This window comes from Protopterus annectens, chromosome 4.part1 (genome assembly GCF_019279795.1).
Source record: "Protopterus annectens isolate FY-2018-M chromosome 4.part1, PAN1.0, whole genome shotgun sequence".
Taxonomy (NCBI): Eukaryota; Metazoa; Chordata; order Ceratodontiformes; family Protopteridae; genus Protopterus; species Protopterus annectens.
The window spans coordinates 967,033,584-967,055,609 of record NC_056734.1 but is presented as its reverse complement, the minus strand read 5'-3'; the positions used below and the strand labels follow the sequence as shown (position 1 = coordinate 967,055,609).

The 22,026-nt window shown below is 39.7% G+C and overlaps 1 protein-coding gene across 2 annotated transcripts in view; it reads right to left on the bottom strand.

Annotated features, from left to right (window-relative positions):
* ECEL1 (endothelin converting enzyme like 1) overlaps window positions 1-22,026 on the bottom strand; it is a 2,857,191-nt gene that overhangs the window by 886,111 nt on the left and 1,949,054 nt on the right. For both annotated transcript variants that reach the window (XM_044070676.1, XM_044070677.1), the window contains one exon: window positions 19,991-20,049. In XM_044070676.1, the coding sequence (XP_043926611.1) occupies window positions 19,991-20,049 (59 nt within the window). The remainder of the gene's footprint in view (window positions 1-19,990; window positions 20,050-22,026) is intronic.

Genomic DNA, 22,026 nt, shown 5'->3' with positions numbered 1-22,026 from the left:
AATGAGAGCAGTGCTTCTGTCGCTCCAAGCACTACACTGCTACCTCCCCCCCAAGGTATGATTGCCGTTCAGTCCGACAACATGTCAGTAGTCTGGTACCTGAACAAGCAGGGAGGGACCAGGCCCTACCCTCTTTGTAGAGAGACCATGAGAGTATGGAATTGGGCTGTTGCAACCAATTGTTTCTTGGTAGCAACTCATATTCCGGGGAGATCCAATGTGATAGCCGACAGACTGAGCAGAACCATTCTCTCCTCAAGACGAGTGGTCTCTGAACGACAGAGTAGCATCTCAGATCTTCAGAAGATGGGGAACTCCTTGTTGCGACCTCTTTGCAACCCCTCTCAACACGAAATGTCTACGCTTCTTTTCTCTTACCCCGAGTCGGGGGAGTTTTCCCAAGGACGCCCTAGTCCAAACTTGGCCCAACGGCTTACTGTACGCCTTTCCTCCGGTTCCCCTTCTCCCCAGGGTGATCCAGAAGGCGATTCACTTGCAGTGCAAGATGATTTTAATTGCCCCATACTGGCCTCGTCAAGTCTGGCTGCCATTTCTTCAGAAATACGCACTGGACGGCCCATGGTTCCTGGACCAGGTTCCAGATCTCTTGATCCACCAGTCGGGACAGCTTCACCAGTCCCTTCACTCACTGAAATTAACAGCTTGGCTCCTCCACTTCCGACTATAGTCAGGAACCAGGTTTTAGACTCAGAAGTTATACATATCTTGTCCTCAGCCCACAAGAATTCGACTAAGAAAATGTATAATAGTAAATGGAAGAGATTTGCCATTTGGGCCCAACTCCGGGGTTTAGATCCCATTACTGCCCCGGTGGCGGACGTTTTGAAATTCCTAGCTTCCCTATTCAATCAAGGGTCTTCAGTCTCTACCATTAAGGTTCAGTTAGCAGCTATTTCTAATTTTCATGCAAGTACAGACCCACCTTTGATGAGCAATAAGTTGTGTAAAGCCTTCATGAAAGGTGCTGGGCTGCTACGTCCTCCAGTTTCTCATCCTGCTCCACCATGGGATCTCAATTTCGTATTAGGTGCCTTGACCTCTTCCCCCTTCGAACCGGCAGCAACTTCTGACTTGAAATTTCTTACCTGGAAGACCGCTTTTTTGGTGGCAATTACATCAGCCAGAAGAGTTTTGGAACTTCAGGCCCTATGTGTCAACCCGCCGTACTTGGTTTTTCACAAGGATAGAGTATCCCTTAGGCCCAATCCATCTTTTGCTCCCAAAGTTTGTTCCAGTTTCTGTCTTCAACAGTCTTTGGAACTTCCAGTTTTCTTCCCCACTTACTCAGACAGAGCAGAATATATCTTCCATTCATTGGATGTCCACAGACAATTGCGTTTCTATTTAGATAGGACGCATCAAACACGAAAAACAGATCAGTTGTTTGTGTCCTTTTCAGACAATAAATTGGGCAATGCCGTCACAAAGGTCACTATTGCCAAGTGGATCAGAGACTGTATTAGTCATATTTATTTTCTTTCTAATAGACAGCTTACAACCACTGTGAAAGCTCATTCTACTAGGACTATGGCTACTTCAACAGCATTTCATGCTAAGCTTGCCATTAGTGACATTTGTGCTGTGGCTACCTGGTCCTCTCCTCACACCTTTATTTCTCATTACAAATTGGATGTGGCATCTCGGGGGCGAGCTTCCTTCGGTTCCACAGTTCTCAGAAGTGTTTTCCAGTGAGCCACCCAGGAATCAGGTGCTAGGGACGCTGTCCCATCAGTACAGAATGTAGGCGAGATAGGATCACATAACATCTTTTAGTTATGTACTTACCATAACTTCAGATGTTTGGGATCCATCTCACCTACATTCCTAATACCCACCCTCCTTCCCCCTGCCTTGGAGATCAGAAGAGACCGGACGGTTCGAGTTCGACCGTTTCATCTTGAAACATCTGGCAATGTTATATCAGCAGTGCATGTGTGAGTGCATGTGTGCGGACAAACAAGATCTGGGGAATTAGTGGTGGTGCATCCTGGGATATAAAATAGCTCAGCCAATTAGAGACTTCGCTCTATTGCATAGCGTGCCGAGTCGGAGCCGAGGATCGGCTCCAAACCCATCAGTACAGAATGTAGGCGAGATGGATCCCAAACATCTGAAGTTATGGTAAGTACATAACTAAAAGTTACCACAGATATCAATGGCTTTTGACAATTTCAAGAAAGAGTTTATCCTGTGATCGTATCTGGAAAAAAACAGCAACAATCAAAACTAGGGGTCAAATTAGGATACTGATCTCTCATGGCCTACGGGGGAAAGTATTTAGGTTTGAAGGCATATTTGTGAGTTAGGGAAATTAAAGAAAAATAATCAGATGTAAATGTAACAGAAAAAAATAACCAGATACAAAAGTAAATATTCTAAGGATGCTAAATAGCTGGCTGTTTCAAGTCACTATACAAGGCACTTAGGCAGACACTATTAGAACTGTGCTACTGCCAGTAGATATAAAGAATATGACACCACAGAATACAGAGCAGGTATCTGACAAACTTGTTTGACACAGAAAGAAGAGTAAGGCAGAAAAGAAGAAAGTGAGAGCAAGACATCAGTGTGTTGGGGAATGCCAGAATTGATAATATATGTGACATTAATAAACACTGCACAAGGACTGAGTGGTATGGAGAGCACAGCATAATGCTGGGTATAGTGGAAAGAGGGAGTAATGGGATATAATGGGTCAAGCTGCTGAGAGGTTGAGGTGAGCACAACCAGACGCCTGTAAAACTGGGGGCATTTGTGCATAGACACCTTCTTACATTGTGGAAATATGATCTAATAGAAGAAATGAGGACAGAGTTGGAATGCTGGAGGTGGACATGAGATAAAAGATATATGGACTAAGCAGGTGAACTGAAAGCTGTATGTCTTGGAAGAAGTCTGAGAATAAATATGGGATACAGGAGGGGGATTGTATAGCCATAGAATTCAGGATAATGTTAGTACAAAGAAGTGAGGAGCAAATCAATAACAATGACTGAATGACTGTGGGAGGGTTAATGGAGAAATGGCTGAAGACTAAGAAAGGGAGGACTACAATGATATATGTCTATGTGTGTGTGTATTTTATATATATATATATATAGTGAAGAGGAAAACTGAACTCTGGGCTTCAGATGATTTTTCGGAGGAGATATGGGAAGAGACAAAATGTTAAAGGGGATAATCCCATCTATAATGGGAACATATTAGTGCCACTAAAAATCAGCTAAGTCATGCTTCCTGCATAGAAACCAGCTTTTCCATTTCCCTGAATGCAAATGTGCTGTACTTTTTGGGAAAATTCATAAAAAACACCCATGTGAGGGATTCAACTTCTAACTTCTATATACTAACTTGATGGTCATACACAAACACTTGGTGAAGGGAAGAGAAGATATCCATTAAGGGTGAAATATGTCTCACACAACTGCAATCTCACATTAGAGATAACACGTTGTAAAAACATTCTGGAAGCTGATGTTTCTGGGAGTTTGCTTCAGGTGGTAATTTCCAGGGGATGTGCTTTTGAACAGATGTAGATGTCCTGGTGTATGACTTCTAAGAGAATAATAAGTGAAGAAGGCTTGGAAGATGCCACATGTTGGAAGCATAATACAGATGAAGGGGACATTTTCCATATATAATGGGGTTGTCTGCAAATGCATGTGATCTCGGATAATATGACAGGCAGATATTAAGATGATATAGTAAAGGGTAAAGAACATTTGGTGACTTTACATACTGGGACTGGAAGAAGTAAAGGTAATTGGAATATGGAAGACAGAGTATAGTGAATCAACTGGCAAATGGCTGTGGTAAGACATCAACAGTGAGTAGTTGGAGGGAAAAATGAACAGGAGGGTGGAAATGACAGAAATCATCTGATGGGTGGGTAGGTTGATTCGGGGATCTAAAGAGGAATGATGGACTAAGAGGTTGTAGGAGAGGCAGACAAGTAGCTGTGAAGAAGGGAAAAGAGTAGAAACGGATATTTAGGCTACCTTGTGATGACTTCTATTTTACAAGAGAAAACAAAGGATAGGAATCTTGTTGAAAAGATAAAGTATCCCTACTACTGAGGTCATGTCAGTGACAAAACAGGTATGGCAAGAGAGGGCAAAGAGTAAGGAACAGTAAGCAAAAGGGGGGTAGGTGGAAGAAAGCTGAGAAGTGATGATAAACATGGAGGCATGTGGACAGTTTTATTATGTCAGAGTGAAATTGTATAATTTGAAGGTCAGAATTCTTGGCGGTATTAAGACTAGTTTTACTTTTCAAATCTTTTCTTTCAACATTTAAATCTTATTCGTATTTACAGCGGTTATATAAAGTTAGGAGTGAAAATGTAGGGTGGTAAGTTGTTCTTTTGTGGAATTAACACTAAACATAAAAAAAAAATGGATTAAATTAAGGACGGATGATAGTTTTGTTATGTAAATGCATATTCATAAGGTAACATTATGGGGTATGCTAAGATTCTTTATCTGAATTGTATATAAAATAAAAAAGAAAAAATAACCAAAAAAGATTTAAGTAAACATTTCATAAATTATCCATGAACAGATATTTTGCTTAATGTCTAACATATTTTTGACAATCAGATTTAGGAAAATTAGAAGTTAAAATTACTACACAATAATGAGAATACTGAAAACATTGATACTTAAAATGGAAATCAAAGTTAGAAAAGTTAATCAAACACAGGCATAATGGTGAGTACAATTATTTCATAATAGAGGCATTACAAAGTTCAAAATATCCAAGTATGATACAGTGAAAAAGGACCAAAAGAAATATACACGAGTAGCATATAAATAAAATGGCTAAATAAAAAAATATTTGACTAGAACAAACAAAACTAATACATTTCTGGATAGAAATATCAAATGGAATTCAACCTAGTAGTCATTTATTGCTGAAAATTTACAAAGTATGAATAAATTATCCTGAAATGAAATATGCAAAATTCAAGATTTGAATTTAAGAGGTTGTGCATGAACATTTTTAACATTTATTTTTGTTGCATTCATGCTAACACCATTTAACATGGGCTTTTTGATTCTAAATCACTATTTTGACATTAGAACTTCAGTGTACGTAACTATATGCATTAACTTTATTTAGCATGTTTGCATTTACTTCATGCTGAATGGCTATTGAATTACTTCCTGATATTATGTCATCAACCTTCTGACGATTTAACTGTGGGGTACAGTTAGCAGTGGGCAGGCATGCTTTTTGTAGTCTGCAGAATATTTCAACACAAAGTGACACAGAAAGCAGCACAACAGTCATCTTAACAAAACAATGCTAAAAGTCTCTATATTAAAGTAAAAATTAACAAAAGCAAACTGGAAAAGGGCACTATGCCTAGTAAAGTGTTTAGTGCTTGGCATATCATTTAATAACACAGATGTTATACTGTAAGAAGTAGGCATCTACAAATGCGAAGATCACTTTTATGATAAAACTAAGGTGAAGATTTAATAAATCCTACACAGGCTGCTAGATCTGTGTGCACATCATGGCATGATGCACACATGATAGCATATACTTTTGTATTCAGTAATCCGATCTGCACAAACATGGTAAACAATGTGGCATGTTAATTATAGCATAAGCAGCTGAATTGCATGCTAAACCAATTCAAGATAGAGGAGCTATTCAACAAGCTATAAAGCAACTGTGTAGATGCAGTGCTGGTTTTCCCTGCGAATTCCAAAACCTATTGGAATACAGCCACAAAAACTAAGCTACACGGAAAGAATGTTAGGGGCTGCTGTTGCTCTTATTCATGTGTGCATGTGCAGAAGGCCCCCGTGTATGCTGCTTTTGCTGCTGCTGCTAGACAACAGCCAAGAAGGAGAAGAGTTTTTAGACCCCATTTAATTTTTCATAATCTGTATAAGGTGGAAAGTATAGAGTCCTACAGGGTGGATAGAGACATACTACAGGAACTTTGCAACCTCTGTCATCTTCAACTGAGAGTAAGGGCAAACTGAGGGGAGCCAATCCCAGTGAAGACTAAGGTATGTGTAGCACTTAGAATTTTAACTACAGGAACCTTTCACAGACCAACAGGGGACATGCTGGGGGTGTCACAGGCATCATCATCCAGGATTCTCTATCAGTTCCTGAATGCTACTCTACAACATGCCAGTGACCACATATATTTTCCCTGTACAGCTGAGGAAACAGCTAGAACTATCCAGGATTTCTATCCTGTAGCACACTACCCTGACATCCTGGGTGCCATAGACTGTACACATGTAGAAAGCAAAGCACCACCTAGGGAATATGGAAGGGTCTACATAAACAGAAAGGGCTAACACTCTGTTAACTACCAGGTCATGTGTAATGCTAAGGGAGTCATCCTGAATGTGTGTGTTCTGGCAACCCTGGTGCTTACCACAACTCACATATCTGGCACAACTCTCAACTGTATGAGAGGTTTACTAGGCGGGATATCCCACTGGGTTATTTACTGGGGATGTAGGTTATGCACTGGAACCGTGGCCGATGATGCCCATCAGAAATGCACACACACACCAAATGAAGAATGCTATAATGGGCACATGCTCAAACAAGAAATATCATAGAGTGTGTGTTTGGGCTGCTGAAGTTGTGTTTCTGGTGCCTACATACATGTGGGGGAGCCCTGCAGTACAATCCCTGTACATGTGCTGAAATGTTCACCATCTGTGCCATTCTCAACAACATTATCCCAAGAAAATGGCTCCAGCAGGAACTGCAAGGGGAAAGGCCACACATCCCACAACCACTGGCAAGGTCACCACAGCCACACGCAGGTAAGGAGTCAGAAGTGAAAAAAGTAGCTGCTGTGGCTGTAGGCAGCCATAGACCTGCACAATATGGCCTTGCACTGGCCAAGAGGCAACATATAGCACAGTAGGTCACCACCCAAGGGGCAAAAACCTTCATCTTATGCAAATACATACAGTAACATTGATGCCAGGCAACATTCACAACCTTTATTACCCATGTAATGGCTGTGTTCTGCAGACAGAGTCAGCCCTGAACTAAAATCCTTTCATATGCTGGATTTCCAAGGTAAGTGTTGAAGCTGGACAGAAACAAAATGTCTAAGGATACAAATGAATGGCATATTCTTCCATATTGTTACTTGGTAATGTAAGAAAATATAAAGTGGGTGATTTTTACAGCAATTATATCAAGATGTGACAGCACTGACTTATGTGTATACATGTGCCCTCTATCAAGTAATAGGCCTTATGTCTAAAATGTACAGATTTTCAATGAAAGTCCACATTTTGGCCTCATATGTTTGCAATCATTAAAGAGTGAAGTTAGAAAATAATGACACATTTCACTTTCAGACTTCATATCCCTCAGAACAAACATAAAAATGGTAATGCAAAACCGGTTATTCCACCAAGTGCTACATTTGTAAGACCACGATGTTTAAAAACTCTCCCCATTGCTGGGCCTTTATCAAACTTTTATGTACAGCTTGCTTTGTTGGTCTAACAATTTGGCAGGGATGTATACATTACAAAAACCTATAAAAAAGCAGTACAATTTGCAAAACAGCATCACAAAAACTGATATACTAAGCACTAAGCCAGCTATGCACCCTGAGCATCAGACAAAAGACTTATGTATCCCTGAATCCAAAAGATAGAAAATGGGGATATGGCAAAGTTATCATCACTGTTGTGGGGGGGGGGGGCAGGAGAACTAAGCTGGCACAAAAGCTAGTGTGTGTGTGAGCAAGCAAGAGAAACAGGCAGACATTTGGATGAAGTATCAAATGGCCACTGAGACAGAATGACCTTTAAGCCTCACAACTGACCTATTTAATTATTATTTGTGTGTGTCTGTATGGGTACTCAGGGTAAAATTGGTATGTAAGTGTCTGCAAGAACACAGCTAGGCATTGTGCTAGCTCTACATCCTGGTATGTTGGACAGGTGTGAGCCATAGCTGGTAGAAGTGACAGTTCATCGTCACCATCCCAGACCCTGAGTACTGGCTCTGCCAGGAGTTACATTGACACTGGCATATCCACACCCATGGTCAGATGCACTGCTGCTACCTGAATGGGATTGATGTCTGCTGGACAAGCTCTCCTCTAAATCTAAAATCGTGTGACAAAAAGTGATGTCATCCTGCCAGCTACCCCAGCAGTAATATATGATATTAATTTAAGAACTCTCTGAGAGAGAGAGAGAGATAGAAAGGGCATTTTGTTTTTGTCTTTGACCTGACAACATTCACTCACCACCACTTGCCTTGCTGTAAGTAAATTAACTAGGGTACAGTAATTTCTCTTAGATTCAGTTAGGAACATAGTAAACATTAGTTTAGATGTTTTCTGTATTTATTTGATACTGTTGTTTTAAATATTTCCTGTGATTCTGAACTCTGATGTCACTGTGAATACATATTTAGTGTTGTCTTGTTGTTTTATTTATTATTAAATATATTTAAACTTTTCAGTTGTAGCTGGTCTGTTTAGAGATATTTAAGCTCTTAGAATACTTGCATATCTATTTGGTGACACTCCTAATAGCCTGGCTCTTGGTAAAACTACCATTTGGATTAATAATAACATTCCACAGTAAGACTGGACACCCTTTGCTAAGGGCCTTAAAGTAGTTGATAAGTAGTGGCTGGTGGTGGTGGAGACTACCTTACAGTCAGGGCAGAAGGGGGGTATAGCTAGTAAACCTGTGCCAGCCTTCCCCAGGTGTGTGTGTGTAAATCAAACCTCAAAGTGTGTGTGTGTGTGTGTGTGTGTGTGTGTGTGTGTGTGTGTGTGAGCTACTTGGGCAGGGACATGAAGCACTGGTTGGACGGAGAGGGTGCTGGAGGTCTTGGTTTGGCCACTCAGCTGAGATCTAAGCCATATATTTGTGGCAGTGGGGAGTCTTATTGGGGATCTGGAGAAAGAGGGAGAACCCAGCCCCAGACTAACTGTGGTCTTAAGGGAAACTGCACTTTACTGTGTGTGTACTTGGCATCATACCTCACAACTGTACTAAATTACTCGGTTTTTACTGAGTTTTTGGGTCCAAATAATGGGCTGCCACAATTTCCGAGTGGCACCCCTTCATTTCCGACTTTTTCCCAGCATTTTTTTTATTTTTAAAATATTTTCCCTGTTTTAGCTAATGTCATCATGTGCACAATGACGTCAGCTTCATCAGGGCTACCAGCCTATTGGAATTGAGCTCAGCACATATTTCTGGCTGGCTCACTTTGAATTGGATGTGAGTGGGAAACTATATGGCTTCTGGACTGGTATCTATTTGCGAGCAGGTTACATGTTATGGAAAGTCCTTGCATTTGCATCTATTTGCGAGTGGGTTACAACTTATGGAAATAAGTCCTCGCGAGCGGTCTGTGAAACGAACAGACTCTCTGGCTTTATTCCCTTTTTATTTGGCTGCTGGTCCATGGTGAAATGAAACAGAGTTATTTTTAAAACAGAGTCAGACTCTGCTTAGGCTGCACTTGCGAGCGGGACATCTAGGGTGAAACGAACAGATGAAGCAGGTAGGAAAATTTGTGTGTGTGTGTGTGTGTGTGTGTGTGTGTGTGTGTGTGTGTGTGTGTCAAGAACCGTCTCACAACTCAAAGCAGTTGGTGTACCAGTCAGTCTGCACTTCCATGCTCACATCCTTTGTCACTTAATATAAGAGTTAGAGAGTGTGATGTTTGTTTCACCTTTTCTGCATAGAAGGTTTTAACTTAATGGTATATATTGACCATTGACGAGAGTGAGAATTACATGATCATTTCACCATCTGGTATAAATTGTGGAATTGGGCTTAACTTCTTTATCAAGGACTATGCTGGGGGAAAAGCACATTATTAAGTATAACAGTTAGATCTTTTGGCAACAATGGAAAGTGCAGAAGTAAATGCCAGTGAACATATTTACATAGTGTCATTTTTAGCAACACCACCTTTTAATGTTGACTTCTCCTAAGGGTCGTAGACGGAAGCATGGCTGATTTTTAGACTCCCCACCCCGACATTGTAAACTTACTAATCTGGAAAGTCCAACATCCTTTAGTACCAGGGGATTTTCTATTTATGCATTTGTAAACAGACGTCAGTGTAGTGCATGGTTGTTTATTTCTGCACAGCATCTGTTATAGTGCATTTGCTTAACAGTATGTTGCTGGGTAGCAAAAATGCATCACTTGGTGTATGTTGGTATGTTTAGTAGCGGGTTACCATTTTTACAAACCTTCCCAGTCTTCATTTGCTTATTTTGTTGAGTAGTTTTATTTGATCGCTGGTTACTCCACACTTTCTGTAAACTGTTTCCATAAACTGCCCTGTGCATTCATAAAGCGGCCCAGCTGTTTCACCTAGGGATGTTCAGGAGAAGGGGGTGGGGTGCATACTTCTCAATTGTCCAGAAATGTGCAGAATAATTGGATTTGTGCTTCATATTTTGGGCTCAATAATCGAAAATGTATGTATGTGTTCTATAACAAATCATCAAGGATAGAGGTCTAAAAATAATGGCAGTCATTTCAGTTTCAAACTGTATATTTTTTAGAAAAATGTCATACAAAGTAAAACCTGTTCTAGAAACCTTTGGTTTATAAGAATGATAATTAAAACCCATTTCTGTTTTTTGATCTTGCACTGAGGTGGGCAAAATTGCAGAGGTACACAGCTGTATTTCACCTCTCTATGTTAGTTTTTATGTTTTATCAAGTTTGTTTGTCTTGGTGATGTCATGAAGGTGGTAGGTAACCTTTCAGGTCTATATTAAAAAGGTGAACGTTTACTTACCTGAACGCCTAAACGTCGACCCGTCTTCATCGAACTGCGAAAACATCAATCGTCCAGAAGAGCAAAAGTGGAAACATTGAATCGTAATGGTTGGCCTTCTGTGGTATAGCTCCGTAAGGTAAGTGTGCGATAGTTACGGACCTTAGGGTTAGGGTGCGGGTGCGGGTTAAGGTAAGTGCATAGATGGTAATGTATGTTAGATTTAGTGTAGGGTTTTGTTAAGTGTATGTGTGTGGATTAGTTTGTTTGGGTTTAGCTTTTTAAGGTAAGTGTGCGATAGTTACGGGCCTTAGGGTTAGGGTGTGGGTTAAGTGCATACATGGCGGTATATGTAAGATTTAGTGTAGGGTTAGAAGTAGGGGTTAGTTTAGGGTTAGAAGTATGGTTTTGGTTAGTGTATGTATGTGGTTTATTTAGTTTGTTTGTGTAGGAAGTATGTAGCGGGCAGTGGCGTGGGACAAGTATGACAGTTTGACTTTTTACATTTCGCGGTTTAGGGCATTCGGTGTTTATGCGGTTCAATGATGACAGGTCGATGTTTAGGTATTCGATGAAGTAAGCATTCTACTTTATAATATAGACCCAACTTTTCTTATCAGCAGAACTGAGTCTGCCCATGTTGGAAATGTTACACTACTTTACTCTGCACTATTTTTTAAGTAGATGGACTTTATTTTGAAGTCCTGCAGTAGTTTATGAACCTTTGAGCTTTGCAACATCACAAAAAATGTTTGTTGATTAGCTGTTGTTGACTGGATAATCATTGCTTTGTTTTGTCAGAAAGGGCAGTGGGTTGAATATTATCCTCCTGATCATGAGAATATAATTAGATTATGCCCTTGATAGAATGAAAGTAGTTAATCAAAGTGGTATGACTACATTCATTCATTCTATGATCACCCTGTTAAACTTTTTCATGTTTGGGAGTCTGGCGTCTGTCCCAAGTTCAGCCCAAAGGTAATCTTTATCCACCACTGGCCAGATGCAAGTTTTAATACCAAGTCTGTTTTCATTGAAACAGTGTTGCTTTGTTTGGTAGCTTTGTTTAGCAGATGTCTATTCATGTTTGTGCATTGTGCTAAAATGTAAAAATAATATCCAAATCATTGTAGAAGTAAAGCAGTATGCACACATTAGTGTTTATGGTAAATGGGGTGAAATAGACAGATAGTGGGACATTGGAATGGCTGCAGGGAGACTCCGGTGTCATATTTTAGTTGTCTGTTCTTCCATTTGCATTTGAAAGTCGGTATCCCACAATTCCATTGGAGTGGGTGGGGTTATGTAATTATGTATGCAAATTTGATTTTAATAAGCGTACAGATTTGTACCTATTTTTCATGGGCCTTGTCCAGATTTTCGATGTTTCTAGGTTGAGAGGTATGCTTGTAATCCTCCCAATGTGTACGACCCCCTCACTGTTGCCAGTGGTGCGGATTGAGGCTCCTTGATTACTGGGCCAGTGCAGGGGTGTCACAGCTGTCAATCATCTATCATCCTGACTGTCTGTCGGAGACAGTCAGAGAGCTTTAACAAAAAAAAAAAAAAAGAATAATAGTTTATGGCCAGCTGCAGCCTGCCCACAACTTGTGGCAGCCAACCAAAGAAGATGTCACATCAATGCAGATATCCAGTGCAGAGTTATGACAACAGTCCTCTCATTAATTTACCAGCCATTCATACTTAATTAGAATTTTAGAATGTCACTAAAATGGCATACATGCTAATGATTTTAGCAGTAGTCAGACTGTGAAAACTATTGCTCAAGCCTCACAGCAGCTATGTGCAGGTTGGTTCATATAAGTTAGAATGCAGAAGGTAGATATTGGACTTGGGACTGAATGGTGAGAAAACAATTCTATTACACTGCATAACTAGCATATGGGTAGCAGATAAGGAAATGAAATGTGGGAGGTTTAAGCAATGCTGTGGCCGAGTTATATTTTTATAGTGCTGGTTGGCTGCGGTGTTAGCATTGTGCTTCAGAATCACTTATTTGAGTTATTTGATCGTAAGGACTGCAAAACATTGTTCTACAAACACACAGGATGTGTGGGAAAGGGTGATTGTCAGCAATTCATCAAATATCAGTTAAAAGATTTTTTTTAACTGAGCACTGCAGGATTCCCATTACTCTGGGCTTAATGGAGACCGGGGAAATTCCACTGCTCGTGTAATACTGTAGGATATTTTATATCTAGGCAGATCCTAGCAGCAGTTTAGTTACTTTTATTTATTTATTTTATTTAGTTTGATAACTGGGTAGGAAGACGATCGGTCCAACTGAACTGGTCCATTTTCAGGTTCAGCCCAGGCCATAGATATGGTATACAAAAGTATAAATAATGAGAAATTACACAGATGTGCTCTTGGAATGCAGCAGAAGGATGCTGCTCTGCAGGTATTTGAAAAGGGATTCCTGCACCTGAAGGGAGATGGAAACAACTAGCCGTACTGGTAGCAAAGTGGAACATGCTGTCTGTGTGTCTACTGTCACTGCACTTTAGTGCTTTTGTGCATCTGTGTGTTCTGAAGGGGTCTCGATCAGCTTAATCAGACTGCAAGAGTCTCAACACTCTGGTTTCCTTTCTGATGGACTTAATTTTAGGTCAACTGTGCTCCTGGAACCCCCCCCCCAGTTGTATAAGCATATTTAGATACAGATATCAGTGGTAAATCAAACTGATGGGATCCCTCTCCAAGCTTCTCAAGGACTACCTCGCCTTTAATGTGGAAACTCCTCCATTTTAAAAGCTTTGCGCAGCCTTTTAAGATTTACTCGGCAGTGCCACTTGGAAAATATTCCTTTTTCTGAGTCAGGGAACCAGTTGCTGTTTACAGGACAAGCTGGTTAATGATTCCTACACATCCTTCTGTAATGTGCTGCCATGCTGAGTCATAAGCAGAGCCAGCTCTGCTTAAGTTCCATCCGGTGTGTGTGCATGCATGTGTGTGCATATGCACATGTGCGTGTTGGGGTTAGAAGGAACAACTTTTGAGAAAGAGGGAAGAGAAAATGATGTTGGAGAATGCCCTCACCCCTTCAGGGCATGCAACCCATACAGTGCTGCAGTTGCACCAAGGCACTGACCTCTTAGCAGGGCACAAATGGGATCCCAGCAGTAACTCATATTTTTTACTCTCTATATACTATCAGGACTGCTGTGGCTCCCTTTGTGACTGCTGAAAATGGTCGCCAGTTCATTTACCTCATCCATCAATACATGAAATGCCTGCATAGCTCTCAACCTCTTAGTGCAAGAAATCTGGACAAAGCCTAACAATGGGGGAACAATGACCCAGAAATAGGAACAGATTTTAAATATTGCTCTTTTAAATTTAGAAATGTGCTAGAATAACAAGATTTGTGTAAGATACATTTCTGAAGGATTTGAAGTCTGAAACTCAAATGTATGTAATGAATTAGTGACTTCAGTCTTGAAACCATGCCAGCCTATCTCTTAACCTGTTGGTGCAAGGAATTTGGACAAAGCCTAAAATAATGGGACTACAAAGGCACAAAACTAGGAGCAGATTTTAAATGTTGCTCTTATAAATGTAGAAAGTTAATGGAATAACATGATTTGTGTTAGCATGCATTTTCTGAAGGATTTTATGTCAGAAAATCAAGTGAATATCATTATTTAGGAACTTCATTCCTCAGTGGTTTACCAAAAAAAAAAGAAACAAATAACAAATTTTATGAGGGACAGACTAAAATGAGTTAAAAATATGGACATTTTGTGAAAATATGGACAGCTGAGAGGTATTGGTAGCAGTTTTCCCCTACTCACAATGCCCTTCATTCAAACACATGCATTAAACAAAAATCACACAAAAAGGTTAATGCCAGCTATGTTCAGACTGGTGTAAGGCTGTTGTGTTAGCAGGTATATAATTAAAGATTTTAGCACAAGAACTTCTGTTTATGACATGGGGAGAGAGAGTGGACAGCAGAGAAAAGGTTGTGATGGATGTTTTTGATGGGTGTTTGGTAAAAAGAAGAAAAAATGCAAAAGTGAAGGAGAGAGAGAAAAGGTAAATGAGAATACAACAGATCCAACAATTCAGAGTGGTTGAAAAAAAACAGTTTGCGTTTCATAGCTGGAGTTCAAGTTTGATACAAGTTCATATACTAATATAAATAAAACACCATTCTTCTTTTTGTTTTGTCTCTTATGACCATATTTTGTCTGTTATTCAGTTTGTGTTTAAAAGTTGGTATCCCACTATTCCACTGGAGTGGGTGGGGTTACATAGTTATGTATGCAATTTTTTTGTTAATCAGTGTAATGATTTTTTTTTTACCTATTTTTTCATGGGCCTTTGTCCAGATTTTTGATGTTACCAGGTTGAGAGGTATGATAAGTGCTATCAAACAAACTGTTCCCAAAAACGTGTACACATTTACCATATAACAGTCAATTTTTATGCAATTTCCAGTCACCTCTACTGTGGCCAGCATTCACTTAGAGGTGCCTATAGGCCATCCTAGATGGGTAATTCCCCATGTGTCACTGACAATAAAGGACATCTACATTTCACTGAAATTTAATCAGAAGAGGATAAACAGTAACAGTTGTAACATTAACACTTGTGATAAAAGTTAAATAGGACTGTGCATTTTAGAAAATAAAATGCTATGACAAAAATGTCTATGCCATCAGTAAAAATAACATTTGCTAATGCATATATTTAAAAAAAATATTTTTCCTAGTGACATGTAAACATATCCAGTATATAAATGAAAAATGCAATCATACGTTATCAAGATCAGTAGTCTTCTTTGCAGATAAATCCAAAGTAATAGAAATCTTCTGTGTTATCCACATAAACAAGTCTCCTCACCTTCAGGTTCCCTAGCTACATGGATACCTTCTTATAGTGTGGGTTTAGGCCTGTGAGCACGGTGAAGATGCAATGAGGTGAGAACTCATTAGAAGTGGTGAATTCCAAAATCTTGACTATATATACACTGTTGCTATGTGATGATGTCAGCCATAACTTAAAAATTGTAAATAAAAATAAAAAAACAAAAAACAAAATTGGGAACTGAAGGGTCTACTCGGAAATGTGTGACACCTCATTATTTTGCCCTCAAAACTGGTAAATACCGAGGAATTTGGTACAGTTGAGAGTTATGAAAGAGGGATAAGGCAGCCTTACTGTGTTTTTAAGGTTCAATGGAGTGAGAGTACAAATCCAAAGTTGTGTAAAACTCTGTCATGTGTACTAAGATATAATTTGTGGTGTTATTTATTTTATAGATTTCTTTTTTTTTTTTTAACTGCAGTGTTTATGCGCATGCGGCTTAGCAAAAACAAGGGAAAAGTATAAACACAATAAATGTAATGCAATGTACTTTTCTGATAACCAGTACATCAACTATACCTATGAATCACCTGTGTGTGTAGCACATCTGCTAAACATATTGATCCACACAGCATATACTATCTGTAGATCATGGTTCAGTTCCCACCTTTGTCTTTTAAGGATGAAAATGAATAAATGCTGCTCACAAGGCTAAAACAAGTTTAGGTTTGCTTGTCTCGTTTGTGCGATGCTTACAATCATGCAAACCTGGACTAATGGCCCACATAAGAAGCAGATAGCACACCTGCAGACAAGATGCAGACATTCTTAGATTCAAAAAGGATACATTGTTGTATCTTTTAGCAATCCTCCCCAAAGACCTGCAGAGAGGAAGCAGACAGCAGACAATTTCAAAATGCATACATTCTATCAAGAATGTTGGGCACTATGCAAACACGCTAAGTGGAGTTGCAATGTGGTTAACACACAGACGTTAATACTGAATAGGAAAATATACAACTGGTATTTAACTATTCCTGCGGAAGCAGATTTTCTTAGGGTTAATTAGTAGTTTGTTTGAACCAGACCAAGTGCACAACTGAGTGAAACCATCCTGTAACTTGGTTAGCAGGTCATCATCACTAGAATTAGTTTGCAGGAGCAGGATATTATCTGCATATATAATTAATTTAAGATTTGGTATTTCTAGGGGGATCATGGGCAAAGTGAAAGAAGAGAAGAGGACCTAGCACAGACCCTTGTGGTACACCTGTATTAAGTTTATCAGCAATAGAGGAAGAGACATTCCTATGCACTTGTAAGGTTTTGTCTTTTAGATACCTGTAAAACTAGCAAATAGTGTTATCTCCAGAGTTTAAACTTTTGAGTTTGTTGAGAACGATATTGTTGACTGTTTTAAAAGTCCTTGCGATTTCATCAAAGATACCTGAATTAATAAGTCCTTCATTCAGGTTGCAATAAATGGTATCAGTCGCCATTACCAGGGGAATAAAAGTACTGAAAGCATTGCAAAAGCCATGCTGTGCATCACATAACAGGCCATATGCTTAAGCAGTTGCTTGTATAAATGTTTTAGAAATACTTTGGTAATAGGTCACATGGTAAAAATTGGTTTATAATACTTCACTCCATGAGGAGAAGTGACATTATGTAGAGGGATTATAAGTGCATGCGTGAATGCTGGTGGGACAATGTCTGAGGGAAGAGAGAGAGAGGTTAAAGACATGAGTAAAGAGTTTAGTGATTTTTTTTTCGGCCACAAGCCTTAGGAAGGTGGGATGAAGTTTGCTAAATTTAGATTCACAATTGTCAAGTTTGAGAAGTAGGGCCTTGATCCATTTTACTGAAATTTTGGAGAGATGAAACATTGATGACTAACAGGTTAGAAATTATAGATTAGGAAATGAAGATTCTTCTTCTTCTTTGGTGGGGGAGTGAATTGTTGGAAGGCTTTAATAATGCTGGCTACAGTGGACTTCAAAAAGTGTGCATAATCATTAGCACAGATGGACTGATTCAATGGTATTGGCTCATTTTTGTTAGAGGAAGAGTTATGTAATGTCCCTGCTAAGTGTTTTATTCTTTCCTGAACAGATGGGGTCTAGACCAGTTTGCCTCCTGTTTCTGTCTAAGGTACCTGTTTTTTTGCAATATTTTCAAGTTGCCATGGTTCTCCAAAATAGTATAGTTAACTCAGAAGGGCCTCTTTCGTTCAAGATGTCTTTATTGTACTCAAACAATCTAGGGAGTCCTAGTGCATCCAAACCTGGAAAATGACAGCATGGATAATCTTGGAGTAGTTGATCTTAGGGATCAAATCTCCTCAGAGGTGGTATGCATATTTTATGAAGCCAGGAAACTTAACAAGAACAATTCTTGCCTGAATAAATGGAGAAGTTTCTCAGTCTGGTGCACAAGATCAGCTGACACTGCTTCTACATCTGTTATCATATGATATTTAATAGAGCCTTTGTCAAAGTCTTAGCTTTTAAATTAAGGTCCATTTACTGACCACTGTTTCTTTCAGCAGACCCCTTTATTTCCTCCCATTCTTCAGGTTGACAGCTCTTGAAGAAGAGAGTCCTTTATCTGATGCCACCCAAGTGACCTTTCCCTCCTCTATGACATGAACTTAGAAGCTGAAAAACTTACTATGCCTCCTTTGACCCAATATGCAGAGCAACACTGAAAGTCACTTCCTATAAGTCCCTTTCCAGATAGCCTTTACTTTATTGAGAAGAATCTGTGAGCTGCAGTTTTTAACATGCAAGGAGCCTTTTATCATCTTTCACAAGGGTGGAGTCACCTTTGAACAAATAATTACTTCATTTTTTCAATTTTTAGTTTTTTTTTATTTTAACATTTGTTTACCAGGAAAGTCCAACTTGGAACAACGCCAATTTTCAGTGAAGGCCCAGGGAGAAATGCTCCAGATGCCTGTGTTTGAGATGTGGGAGGAAACTGGAGCACCCACAGGAAACCCACACGAACACAGGAAGGACATGCAGACACCACACAGAAGGCACTCCAGCCAAGAATTGAACTAGAAAACCTCTTGCTGTGAGGCAGCAATGCTACTGCTGCACCACTGCACCGTCATTCATGACCAAAGTTTCCTTGGAAAGGGTCTTGAATTAAACTGGGCAGCAAGTTCTTTTCTTTCTAAACCCTTTCAACAAGGTGGGGAAAAAAACGTACACATTAATATATGCATACACGTACCGGATTTACTACCAGAATTGGGTATTTTTTCAGAACTATGTGTACAAATTTCATCTATCTGCTTGGTAATTGTACCACCTGATGCTTTACTGTTCATAGTAAAGTAACAGAAGGTTAGTTAAGGGCACATTCCTTGATGGTAGATGCCACTCCAGCTGCATTCCTTAGAAATGCTTCAGCTGAAAACATTTGTGAGAGTGGACCTGGATTCATACCTTTTCTAGGTAGTACAGTCAGGACATATAGGCCAGAAGAAGGACAAGTTTTGACATTTTTCTATGCTAGATTTGTTGCACCCCCCTCCCCCAGTCTGGAGACAGACCCTACCTTGGGTGTCTAGCTAACTACTTTAATACTCTTCATATGCATAAGGAACCATATTGAAGCAGCGACTCTTGTGACTGACAGCACAGCTGTAGAAATATACTCACCATAAAGATAGATATTTAAATAACAAGATCACTGCAGCAGCAGATGCTCCTATACCCCTTATGCCCCTGCTATTCTATAGTAGTTTACACAAGGAAAAATGTCTAGGCAGTTCGAGCATCTCCCTCATTAGGTCTGTACACCCTATGTGAGAGCAGTACTTCTCACTCTACATGGCTTTCTGCTTGGATTATTAAGGAATCACTGGACAGGTGACCTTACACCATGCACTGGATGTCTTCCCAGGTCCTCAGGGTATGTTGGTGGCTTACTTCTTCAGAAAGAACAGAAGATGGTGTAGTTTGATACTTGCCCTTTATTGCTGGGTGTCATGCTGATATCCAGAGGGAACGGAGGAGACCACCTCTGTTCTGAGACATCCAGCAGTCTTACAAGTGTGCTGTGTAATGTCCAGCAGCCTTACAAGTTTGGTCAGAAAGATGAAGATTTACTGCAGTTCATTCAAAAAGAAATTATAATGCAGTAGTCATCATGCTATTAGAACATCTACTGTTATGGAGAGTAAACTCACATACCTTTGCTTTATGTGATTATTTAAAAAATGCTATGATTTGGTAGAGAAACATGATTGTTTTCTGACTTGCACATTGTTGGTTAAACTCTGCTAAAAATGCACTTCACTAGCAATTTGCAATTTTGATCATCGTATTCAGTTTCCAAGTTAACTTACCCATTTGATTCTTGTTAGGTAAGTAATAAGCATTCAGAGCCTGTGGGGGCAAAAGCCACCTGCAATAAAGAATGAGAAAGACACAACAAAAAAGATGGATCAGCACTTGAAAAATGTTCACTCCTGAAAGTAAGAATAACAAAACATGTTGACATTAAGTGCAAGCACAATGAGGCAAAGAGTGAATCAAATTAATATTCACACTTTACAAACACACACATCTACACCATAAGCATGTATATAAGCAGACAGTTGTAATACAGTTTTCTGAAAGCAACACTTGTTGCAAAATTCACATATTTGTTCTTGGGGGAATAGTTTGTTCCAGAGAGGCAATGGTTGTGCCTTTGAAACCCAGTCTAATTAATAAACTCTAGACTCTTAGCATTTCCTCTCAAATTTCACTTAGCTGAAGATGAGTTCTGGGGATCTGTTTTCCCCATGTGGCCAAGGATGTAATTAAAACTGATGTATTGGTATGTAGCTTTTACTTGGGCACATCTGTGATGACACACTAATTTTTATAACACAAAATGTAAAGCTTGCTGTTAACCCACTCAGTAAATACTCCGTTCTCAATATAAAATCAAATAACATGTAAGTGAAGTAGTGGAGTGAAGTAACCAAGCAGTCCTCGTATATATAAACCAAATAAAACCTTTTATTTGTATAAATGATGAGCGCTTTCGCTGATAAGCTTCTTCAGATCAGAAAACAGTTAAAAACTTTTAGTTATGTACTCACCATAACTTCAGATGTTTGGGATCCATCTCGCCTACATTCTGAATGATGGGTTCGGAGCCGATCCCTCGGCTCCGACTCGGCACGCTTATGCCAAAGAGCGAAGTCTCTTATTGGCTGAGCTTACTATATCCCAGGATGCACCACTACCAGTCCCCCAGATCTAGTTTGTCCGCATACATGCACACATGCACGCCCTGCTTATATAACATCGTCAGATGAAACAAGATAAAAACAGTAGAACTCAAAACCGTTCAATCTCTTCTGATCTCCAAGGCAGGGGGAAGGAGGGTGGGTATTAGGAATGTAGGCGAGATGGATCCCAAACATCTGAAGTTATGGTGAGTACATAACTAAAAGATGTTATGTGATCTATCTCGCCTACATTCTGAATGATGGGACAGCGTCCCTAGCACCTGAATCCTGGGTGGCTCACTGGAAAACACTCCTGAGTACCGTGGAACCAAACGATGCTCGTCCTTTAGATGCCACATCCAATTTGTAGTGGGAAATGAAAGTGTGCGGGTTGGACCAAGTAGCCGCAGCACAAATTTCCGATATAGCGAGCTTGGAATGAAAGGCTATAGAAGTAGCCATAGCTCTGGTAGAATGAGCTTTGATAGATGTTGTAAGTTGCTTATTCGAAGAATAGGCCTGAGCTATGCAATCTCTGATCCATTTTGAGATAGTGGCTTTTGTGATGGTTTGGCCCAATTTATTATCTGAGAAGGACACAAACAACTGGTCTGACTTACGAAGTTGCTGAGTCCTGTCTAAATAGAAGCGTAATTGCCTGTGAACATCCAATTTATGGAGAGTGTATTCTGCTTCATTGGAGAATTTTGGAAAGAAAACTGGTAGCTCTAGAGATTGTTGAAGACAGAAACTAGAACAGACCTTTGGGACAAAGGATGGATTAGGCCTAAGTGATACTCTATCCTTGTGGAAAATCAAGTACGGTGGTTTAATAGACAGGGCTTGAAGCTCTGAAACTCTTCTTGCAGAAGTAATAGCCACTAAGAATGCCGTTTTCCAAGACAGATATTTTAACTCGCATGTAGCAGCCGGTTCGAAAGGGGGAGATGTTAATGCGCGAAGCACTAAATCAAGATCCCACGGAGGTGCAGGATGAAAAACTGGTGGTCTTAATAGACTCGCACCTTTAATGAGAGTTTTGCATAGTCTGCTGCTCATCAAAGGAGGATCCGTGGATTCGTGGAATTTAGAGATAGCCGCTAGTTGGACTTTAATAGTTGAGACAGAAGATCCCTGATTAAACAGGGATGTTAAGAATT